General features: G+C 47.6%; 1 protein-coding gene across 1 annotated transcript; it reads left to right on the top strand.

Moving 5' to 3' along the window:
• The first annotated feature begins 2,164 nt into the window (after positions 1-2,164).
• On the top strand, positions 2,165-9,574 carry LOC121079612 (protein DGCR6). Its single transcript, XM_040577131.1, has 5 exons — positions 2,165-2,319; positions 2,409-2,569; positions 2,910-3,010; positions 6,522-6,662; positions 8,592-9,574. The coding sequence occupies exons 1-5, from the start codon at positions 2,210-2,212 to the stop codon at positions 8,673-8,675; spliced, it is 597 nt and encodes a 198-aa protein (XP_040433065.1). The 5' UTR covers positions 2,165-2,209; the 3' UTR covers positions 8,676-9,574.
• The last annotated feature ends 1,405 nt before the right edge of the window (positions 9,575-10,979 follow it).

Raw genomic sequence — 10,979 nt, 5'->3', positions numbered from 1 at the left:
ATCCTTGGGTAGAAATATGAGGCAACCAACCAAAAAAAAAAAGGACAATTTATATTCAGGGACATTCTAGGGATGCCCTATTTCTCTGGAGAGGCTAAGTATTCTTCTCTAAAGTGGACCTTTCTACTCCCCTCGAATATACAATGCAGTTCTTGTAAGCTTTGAAGCAATATTAAATATTACACTTCTTAAGCTTTTTAATGCATTTCGGTGTATCTTTCATTTTGCTAACTCAAGTCAGGAATCTCTTCATGTGTACCACTGAAATTAATTTGAAACTCAGCCTTGCAAGAAACCTATTAAATATTGATCTCATTACCTGCACAAAAGTACTCACAAAAAGAAAATATTTTCACTCCAACAGTGCATTTGAAGTTGAAATGAACTTAATAAATTCCATGTGTTTTAAGAAATTAAAAGAGCGAGGATCTGAAGGCATTTGCCATATCCTCACAGCACAGCCATAGCAGTCTGATCTCTCCCTCCTCAGTGCTCCCCCAATCAGTTCTCAAACAGCTTCATCACCATTTCTTGCTCCAGCATTATAACAATTATAACAATTTCCTTAACAAAAATACATCCTGCGTTTTTTAGAGAAGGAGGTGGCCAGAGCACACCGGCACCTTTGTTGTGCTGGGGGAACACCAAAGTGACAGCGGCTCTCGTTCAGAGGGGAGGAAAAGTTCTGCCCCCCGAAGAGCAGCCGCGATTTCTGGGCACTGGCAGATGCTTGGCACCTTTTGGTCACAGCAGTATACCAACAGGCCTCAGAATGGACACATAGTTATTGCTGCCAAACTCACATACCTAACAGCAGGTCTGAAGATTTTTTTGACGGATGAAGTGATTGAAAACGTTTCTAACAGCCTACAAGATGGAGCACTGAGATACTTTGAATGCGCTCTCCAGTACTGTGCAGCATATGAGACAAACCAGGAGCTCACAGAAAATGTGTTCTCATTTTTGAGAATGACTGTTGGTATCCTGAACCACTTTAAAATACACCTCCAGATTCTAATGCTTTGGTGTTTGTTTGTTTGTTTGTTTTGTTTTGTTTTTGACCCTGTTAGCTCTTTACATTTTGAAACACTCCCAGAGCAGCACCATAGCTGTCCCCAAAATAACCGAGCAGGTAAGGGCTCATTCCCACAGCAAGTGTGTATCAACAAGCAGCTCTCAGAAAAACTTTACTATTTCTGGGGTTTGGAAACTCTGTGGTAACCAATGAGAAGGAAGTACTTGTCTGTAAGTCCACAGCTATTTTCTTAATGACAGCAAGCTGAATGTGAGCCAGCAGTGTGCCCTGGCAGCCAGGAGGGCCAACCGTACCCTGGGATGCATCAAGCACGGCCTTGCTAGTCGGTCGAGGGAAGTGATTGTCCCGCTCTGCTCTGTGCTGTGCGGCCTCACCTCGAGTACTATGTGCAGTTCTGGGCACCACAGTACAAAAGGGATATAAAACTGTTGGAGAGTGTCCAGAGGAGGGTGATGAAGATGGTGAAGGGCCTAGAAGGGAAGATGTATGAGGAGCGGCTGAGGTCACTTGGCCTGTTCAACCTGGAAAAGAGGAGGCTGAGGGGAGACCTCATCGCAGCCTACAGCTTCCTCACGAGGGGGAGTGGAGGGGCAGGCGCCGATCTATTCTCTTTAGTCACCAGTGATAGGACCCGCGGGAACGGTGTCAAGCCGAGGCAGGGGAGGTTTAGGCTACACATCAGGAAGAGGTTCTTCACTGCGAGGGTGGTCGCCCACTGGAACAGGCTCCCCGGGGAAGCAGTCACTGCACCAAGCCTGTCTGAATTTAAGGAGCGTTTGGACTGTGCACTTAGTCACACGGTCTGAATTTTGGGGCAGACCTGTGCGGTGCCAGGAGTTGGACTCGGTGATCCTTACGGGTCCCTTCCAACTCGGGATGTTCTGTGACTCTATGATTCACTGAAGCAGCTCCGCCACCTGGCTGCACCCCTGCCCCACCGCCCCGCCCCGCCCCGCTCCAGCCGCGGGCGCAGCCGGACCTCGGGCACAGCGCGTCCGCGCCGATGCGGTGCGGGGCTGGGGGACGCCCGCCGCCGGCAGCTCGGGGCCCACCTCCGCCCTCCGCCGGCGTTCGCAGCCAGGGAGGGCCCCGCCAGGCCCCGCCCGCGTCGCCGCTTGCGCCTGCGCCGGGGGCCGGGGCTGGGGCCGGGGCGGAGCGGGGCCGAGTGGGGCCATGGAGCGGTTCGGCGGCGGCGGGTACGAGGCGGCGGAGCTGTCTCGGCAGCAGGAGCGGCACTACCGGCTGCTCTCGGAGCTACAGGCGCTCGTGAAGGCGCTGCCCAGGTGCGCGGGGTGGCAGGACGGGGCGGCACCGGCACCGGCTCCGGCTCCGGCTCCGGCACCGGCACCGGCACCGACCCGCACCCCGACAGCTCCTGCCAGCAGCGGCTCTCCTACACGACGCTGAGCGACCTGGCGCTGGCCCTGCTGGACGGGACCGTGTTCGAGATCGTGCAGGGGCTGTTGGAGATCCAGCACCTCACCGAGAAGAACCTCTACAGCCAGCGCCTCAAGCTGCACAGCGAGCACCGCGGTCAGCGGGGCGTCGGGCCGGCGGGGGGAGAGGGGGGGGCGCTGCGGGGGGGTGATGGGGACACTGGGGGGGGGAGAGGGTGGTGTGGACACCGCGGGGGCCAGCCCCGTGGCACTCGAGGGTAGGTGGTGAAGGCACTGGGGGAACTGGGTGCGCTGGGGGGGGTCACTGAGGAGTGGGGCCTGGGGCACCAGGGGGCTGCACGGGGAGGCTGGGAAGCCAGGCCTGGGGCTTCAGGGTGGGGCGCTGGAACGCTGTGGGGACGCTGCGGGGACAGGGCAGGAGGGAGGGAAGGAGGGGGCGCGGTGGCTGCGGGGCCCTGACCCTGTCCCCGAAGCAGGGCTGAAGCAGGAGCTCTTCCACCGGCACAAGGAGGCCCAGCAGTGCTGCAGGCCGCACAACCTGCCGATCCTCCGCGCCGCCCAGCAGCGGGAGATGGAGGTAAGGGGTGAGCAAGTGGGCATGGTTTCCCTCAGTACCCTTCACATAAGCACAAAGGTTGTCTCCTTCCCTGGGGCTTAACGGCTGTTTTGCTGCAAGGCTGTTCCTAGCTGTCCCACCCAAGGAGCTGGTGCTGTTGCAGGGGCATCACAGCCCTTGGCACCTCCAAAGGGTTTATCTAGTCCTCTGCGAAGCCTTGGAAGCTGCCAGCCATCTTGTCTGGCCATGCTTGCAGAACCCTGGGCTCTCCACGCCAGCTGGATGGTCCTCTTTCTGGCTCTGCTCTTTGACCCCTCAGTCCCTTCTGACAGAGTAGGTGATTGCCCCAGGCCATTGCCGTCTAGTGTAGTTAGAGCCCTGACCTGATCTGACAATCATGGAAGTTGAGGAACCTGCTCTAAAAGAGCAAGGCCTTCTCCACAATATGCTAATGAGTCTGTTTGTTACATTACAAGCTTAAGCCTGCATATGGATAGACAGTAAGTTGATGCAAAATATAAACATGCATAAAATCTACCATTATGTGTTAGAAGGTGAGAAAGCAGAGAACACTCAAAACTCATGTTTTACTTAGTTACACTGAAAGAAATAACCTGAGGTACCTAAAAACAAAAATTGATTCTTAGTGTTTCTCAAGGCATTTCTAGAAAGGATCTTCAGCATGAGCGGTAAATTCAGTCCGAAGGTTCTGAAGATCATCTTACCTATACGTTATAAAACTGTCTCTATCTTATCACTAAAGTAAGGGAAATTACAAGTAGCTAGTTTTCTTAATTCATGTAATTCAAACGTATGCATGAAATTACTGCACGTAAGGCAAATGCATAACTGTTTAAATGTAGGCGTTTTTCTGACCTTTGTACATAACGACCGTGGTGTTAGAGCTCACTGTTGGATCTTTTGGTTTTCACTTCCTTCGTTTCTTACTGAGATGACTAAGGCCAGTGTGGACCTATATTAGACATTCTGTGTCTGAATAACTTGTACTTGCAGCACAGCAGTAAATAATGATCTATATTGCTGATTCTAAAGCATTTTTAATATTGTATTTGCTCAGTAGACTTGATGACAATCATATCCATATTATGTGTTTTGTTTTTCCTCGTATTATATCATGCACAACTTCTTACATTTTTTTACCTTCCCCATGCCTTTTTGTGTTATTTATCCGTCTGTCAGGAGGAAGTTACTGAAGTTACTTCTTCCCTTTTATATGTTCTGTTATTCTCTGACAGAATAACTGCTCTGTTATTCTAAACTCTGTAGAGCATTTTGGGAATAGATCAGTAATCTTAGTAACAATTGCTACATTCCTAGTCAGACCTGCTCTCTGTGGTTAAAGGTTTTGAAGACCAGTTCCTGTGTAATAGCTTGGGACCCGTCTCACAGGAGGGATAATACAAGTTGTAGTTTCTAGATGTCCAGCTTCCTAATGGAATCTGTAGCACTTAAAACCTTGGCCTGGCATACCAGCCACTTGAGCCGAAGCTTGTGTTTAAGCCTTACTTTCTCAGTCTTTGGTACTTTTCTGTATCTCGGAGTTGGATATCTACCCTAAACAGTATGCAGGTAACTAAATCTCATTTAAAGAGATTTTCAAGCCCAAGGACGGGCAAATCACTTCTTCAGCACAGGACTAAGTGAAGACAATGGTGTGGTACCTACTCCTTTGCCCCAAGGCCATCAAGAGGAAGGAAAGTCCTTGGGGAATGTGGGAGCCAAGGGATTTGAATCTTCCACAGACAAGGATTGTGAGCCTTCCAGACTAAAGAACTTATAAACACAGAGTTTTCTTAGGGTCGTGGGATAGTTAATGTTGGAAGGGACCTCAGGAGGTGTCTGGTCCAAGCTCCTGCTCAAAGCAGAGTAAGCTCTGAGGCTGCTTCAACTTGTTCACAGTTTGTCCAGTCAGGTCTTTGAAACACCCTTCATTTGGGTCAGGCCTTTTGCAGACAGCAGCTGATACTTTCATGCTGTAGACAAATCTCAATTTTTTTTCCAGATTGTTCAGGACTGAGGCCATTGTCATTCAGATTCTGACTTTTCCACAGGACTTGTGGAACTTGTCCTCCCTTTCAGATGGATCTGCCCAGGCGTTTTAAACCACAGTCGTTGACACAGGAAATCCCAGACCTAGTGACTTCTTCCTCTCTGTGCACTGAGGATTATTTACTGCCCTGAATGTCTCTAGCTAAATGCTTGCCTTTGTTTACCATGTTACAAAGGAGCAGCATTGCATGGGTAAAATGTTTAAACTTGTCATTTAGTCCTTACATGAAACGGAGCCTTCCTTTATGTTTAGAGCAGATTTGGTGTTTCCTGACTTTCCCTGTGTCTTGAGAAGGAAGTCTGTTGTTCAGGGCAGCCCAGTAAGATCTTATTGCCTTAGCTGTGCACATATGTGGCTTTTTGTTGGAGCTGGGCTCTCCTCAACCCCTGCGATCCTTCTGCTTTGTTCTGCCCTCTCTAGCAGTGTTCCTTTTAGCCAAGTAGGTTGACATTTTCTCCGTAAGTGACTAGCCAAGCCCACTTCTGCAGCTAGCAGAACATAGTAGCCTTTGTAGAGCATGCTCTCAACACTTGATTTCCAGTGTGCCTCTGAAGTAGCAAATGATCGCTGTGTTCCAGCTAGAGAGGCTAACTTACACCCCGCCATTACACTGTGTGTCTGTGGCAGGTGAGTTCCAGCTCTGCCGTCCTGTGCTTAGGCAGTGAACCCACACCTTTACCATGCTCTGCTCTTCTGTTCATTCTTCTGAGGTAATGCGGTTTTCTGCAAAGTCAAGGCGGGAGGGTTCTGCTGATAGGGCTATTTGGAAAGCGTTCGTTTGATAATATCCTTAATCTGCCAGAAGTAGAGCCCCAGCATACTATAGTTCCAAGCAAAGCTTCGACTTGCTGTTGTCAATACAAAATAAGCTGACCTTTGTATTGCAAAGCTAGGAGTTGAGGAGCTTGACTCCTTAGTGAATAAATGGGACCTGGGTCTGCTGTAAAGCTCCAGCTCTGTATGTGTTTGTGCGCAGAGAACGTGGAGGCATCTGAACTGGCTCTGTGGTGATTTTCTGTGGCTTGTATTACTCCTCCAAGTCTTCCCTCGCAGCACTGATGATGCTGCAGGATATGTGTTTTTTGGACTACGGACTTCTTTAGCACATGTGCTACTGCAGTACTCAGCTACAGCCTGCTGCTCCTCAGGAAAAGTCATTCGGATTGTGATCTGTTGCTCATGGTCTCTTTTTTAGCCTCAAAACACACATAAACTAGGCTAGTACCAGCTGTTTCCCTGTTCTTTCATGAGAGGTAGCTTGCTATAAGGCATGGCAGTCACTCAAGGTAAGATCTGAGGCCGTGCTTGCTGCCCTCTACTGTCCTTGGAAGAGTCTAGGTCATCACAGTTGGAGTGCTTGAGGGTCTAGTAGCTCTTTGGTTTTGGTAAAAGACTTAGAGATGAGAAAAATATACGAGGAAGGTGAATAATCCACTCTTCTGCTGCATATCATCATCTCAGGCTGTGGAGCAACGAATTCGAGAGGAACAGCGAATGATGGATGAGAAAATTGTCTTGGAACTGGACCAAAAAGTCATAGACCAGCAGAGCACTCTGGAGAAGGCTGGGGTATCAGGCTTCTACATCACCACCAACCCACAGGTAGGTTTGTGGTTAAGCAGTGAGTGTAAGATCTGGCAGTGCTCTTGTGCTAACAACTTTTCTTTTTTTTTTTTTTTTTAAATCTTACTCTATTCATAATGAATTCTGAATTGCTGGCTCAGGAAGAATGATCAGTCCTTTGCCTCATCAGCCGATGTGTAACGTGCTCTGGGTGGACCAGGTGGTGGGTTCGAAGCAACAGAAGCCCATTAGAGAGGGCAATATCCCCAACCTTCTGCAGTGTTTTTCCCACTGGGGGTGGAAGAAACATTGTGCAGCCTGCAGTCCTGTGACTCTTGAACGGGTCCATGGAATACTGAAATAAATGGATAAGTAGGTTTGTCATTTTTGTGCTTAGCTTAGCTATATAAATTGCCTTCAATAAGTCTTATTTTTTTATAAGGCATCTCATTAATTCTTGCTTGTGACTTACTGGAGATAGTTGTATCAGACTCGTTAGAAAATTGTTCTGTGTTTCTCCAGTGCTCTTAAAACTTGAGAGCAGTTGCCTAGCTTTTTGTTGTGTTTTTTTTTTTTTTCTTCTGTTTTCCGACACCACAGGAATGGAAAACTAAAAGTTCCAAAATCTCATTACGATGCCACTGAAGTTTGCAGAGAATGCAGGAATAGACTATTCTTAACTGTAATTTTCAGCTGATTAAATTTAATTTTGATAAAAACCTACTAGAGAGAAAAGATGGCTTACACTAAGTTAGTTAAACAGCCATTTTCTAAAACTCACATTATTCCTGGTTGTGTAGCCTTGATCAAGTCCTTTTTTTTTTTTCCTATGCCGCTATTACTCATTACTGAAAGCAGCTCTTTGTCTCCCCTCCTGCCCCTGCCGTTTATGTTATTTTTGTAAGTAGTAACTCTTACCAGGGTTCCTATTTGCTGTTTCTTTTTTATGTTTGCCTTTATGATAGCTGGTAAACCGGACCTTGACTTGCATCTTTGAATGCTGCCATCATACAAGAAATCACTGCTGAAATCTGTTGTTCTCCATACATTTCCATCAGCAGATGTGTTTTTCCCAGTCTGTTATATAAACTGCCTGTTTACGTGGTTTATATATATATATAAAATTTACAAAAATAGGTTTTTACTTCCATAATGTAACATCTACAAGCCTGTGTCACAGAACCAGGGTTTACTGAATTAGATACCCTGCCAATGTGCAGGGGTGATGCTATCTATTTGCTAAATGGCTTGTGAGATAAATTTGAGTGAAGAACAAGCAGATGGCAAGGGGAGTATAAGGAAGCAATAAGCTGATGCTGGTGATTATAGGAGATGGTGATCTCAACTCAATGGCAGTCACAGAAAAAGGAGTTTTTGAAGAATGCAAGAGGGGATTGTATACACCAGCACAGCAGTGTGTTGCATGTACCTTAGAAGAAAGCAGTCGGAAAGCACACAAAATGTCTCCTCCTGCTTCCTTCCCCTGTCTCCTGCAAAAGGATCAGGCACTGGAGTTGCTGTCCAAGAACAATGGAGGGGAGCTGTGCCTACCTGGAGAACCTCCCCTAGAGTGTATGGCTCTGTGTGTGCAAAGGGACACTGCTGCTCTCCTCCACTGAAGGCTGTGTGGTGGAAAAGGGAAAACGTTCAAAACTGGCCAGCCTGGCAGCCCTCACTGGATTTATTGTTCAACAACTGTCAAGAAAGAACCTTTTTTAACCAATAACAATTTGTAAAGCAGTGGGATTCCTGATGCAGCTACAGTTTGCAGCAGATTTAAGTTATTAATGCCTTGTGTTTTGTAGAAACACTTAAGATTAAGCCCTTGTTTCGCATCTGCAAGCTTTTTCTTTTGTTCCCTTAGGATTACTCGTTCTTGAGTGGGTGGTACAAACCAGTCCTTTCTGCTTCCTGCATAAGGGCATGGGATCATCTTATTCTTGCAAAAATTTCTTTTTTCCTTTACAGGAGCTGACTTTACAGATGAACTTACTGGAACTGATTCGGAAGTTACAGCAGAAGGAATCTGAGTCAGAGAAGGCCTTCTCCTGAACAAGCAAATCTGCTGTTTACTTTCCAGAGTTTTCTTCTGAATTCCCTCTAAAGAATAGACTATTAATGCATTTGCTTTATATTATATCAGGAAGGGGCTACTGGTCTGCAGCTGTAGAAGAAATAGCTGTGTCCCTTAGGTAACCTTTAGAGGTGGGGGAAGCAGACCTCCAGAGCAGAGCAGAGTCTGAAACTGGAGAGCTTCAGAGTGCCTTTCCACTCCTCGGAACAAGATGCATGTTGCAATTCCTGCGGCATTGCAAAGTGTCACGAAGACAAGAGATGACAGAGGGCATTAGTCTGCCACAGTACAGCCTGCAGTGTCAGTGAGGCAGTCTACTAAGTTGAGAGAGACTATTGTAGGCATCAAGTCAGCAAACCCAAACCACTGGCGTATGGATGTTCTCTGTTATCTAAGGGAGTGAAGCTGAGTTTGTGAGCAGTGTCATCTCCAAATTACAATCTCCTCTTCTGAGTCAAGGAGGAATGAGTGTCTCTGATAAAGGATGGAAGAAGTGGGTAGCTGCCCTGTCAGACAGGAAGCAAAGCGTGTTGGCCTTCCGGTGCAGCCTCAGTGTGCAGATAGCTGGCGGATGGGGAAAAAAAAAAGTTTATCTACAAGAAGATGTGTTCGTGTGTGTTGAGGCAGAAACGGCATCCTAAACAGGCAGACCCCTTACAGAGAGACATCTAGGCAGTTAACAGCATAGGCTTCTCCTCTGAGTTTTATTAAGGGAGGATTTTATTAAGGGAGGCCTCTGTCCACCTGCACTGGACTGTGACGTGACGTCAGTGGTGTTTCCACCCGAGTCAGGTAGCAGAAAAGGCTTCAGAGCTTTTGCTTTGTTACTTCAAAACAGTTTCCAAATGAATAGAAATAAAATACTATGTACAGCCTCCTGGGGCTGCAGCTTTTTAAATGTCAGCAATCACACAGTTTTTCCATCCTTGCTAGATAAGCATGGGTTTGGGGCTTCACTAGATTAAAGCTAGAGAGCTGGAGAGTTCCTAAGAACTTTTAGGGCTGAGCTGATTAACTCTTGGTTGCATCTCCCAGACTTGGTCCACAGGAGGAATCTGAGCACTTGCTGAGAGCTTGGTTAAAAGAGATGCCCATCACCTGACACCAGCACATTTCTTGCACACCTGAAGCAATGCTGGGAGCTCACAGGAAATGGGATGGGCAAGGCAGAGACTGAAAGCAGTTCTTTTCTTCCTGGATGAACGGCTCTTCAAGCCAGAGCAGCTGCTGGGGATGGATCAAGGACTTTTGCCAATGTGTTGAAGGGCTTTGATTACACGAAGACCATTGTTTAAGGGTTCTCTAGCATTCCTATAGCAAAGGATTATATTTGGGAGACTTCTCCTTTGTGTTACTGTTTGCTCTTGCCTGCATCCTTTGCTATTACTACCTCTTCACAGTAGAAGGCAGTATTAGAAGGTTCAGAATGCTGTTAATTGCTGAAGCTGGGAAATGTGTCACTAACCCCTTATTCAGGGTTCTGCAAGCCCTTAGGTTCTTATGAAAGCAGATCACTGAAGCCATAGGGGTTTTCAGCAAATTGGGACCATCCCCAACTGAAGTAAGGAAACTGCAAAGGTGTTGGGAGACTCTGTGGGTGGTCTTTCAGTAGGGTGAGGTGGTGGTGTTGCCTGCTGATATATGCAAATGCAACAGCATTTTGATTTTCTGCAACACTGTGAGAAGCAAAGAGGCTTTTGCAAATTCAGGGCTGAGGCAAACTCCCATATCCATCGTGACTTTCCCCCCACAGGATCATGCTACTGCAGTTCAGTGATTGGAGACAGAAGGTGTATCTCTTGTGGGGTCGCTACCTCCCAGGGGAAAATCCCCAGCTGGAAAGTAGGTTGATGTGGGAATTGCCCTATTGCAGAATCCCCAAGAATTACCATTAATTTTGTATCTGCTTGACCCTCAGCTGGGAGCCCTGCACTCAGCTGCTAAAATATCAAGGCTTCACTGCCCTGTGATGAGAGGAACAGAATTCCCTGCCTATGGCACGTGTGGGTTGCTGCCCTCTGCCCTGGGCTGGCTTTATCCGGTGCTTAGGAACATGGTTTGGTGGGTGATACTGGTAGTAGGGGAATGGTTGGACCAGCTGATCTTGGAGGTCTTTTCCAACCTTAACGATTCTATGATCAGCGCCTGGCGGGCTGCTCCAGTGGTACCATGACAACGGCAGCAGAGCTCCAGCGGGAGCACTTGGGCTTCATGCTCCCACCATCTGGTTTCAGCAGCGTACGGCTCTGCCAGGCAGACAATCCAAGCTGAAATTTTCCATG

This window comes from Cygnus olor, chromosome 17, assembly GCF_009769625.2.
Source record: "Cygnus olor isolate bCygOlo1 chromosome 17, bCygOlo1.pri.v2, whole genome shotgun sequence".
Lineage (NCBI taxonomy): Eukaryota > Metazoa > Chordata > Aves > Anseriformes > Anatidae > Cygnus > Cygnus olor.
Note: the sequence above shows the minus strand (reverse complement) of the source record. Positions and strands in the feature narration are given on the sequence as shown.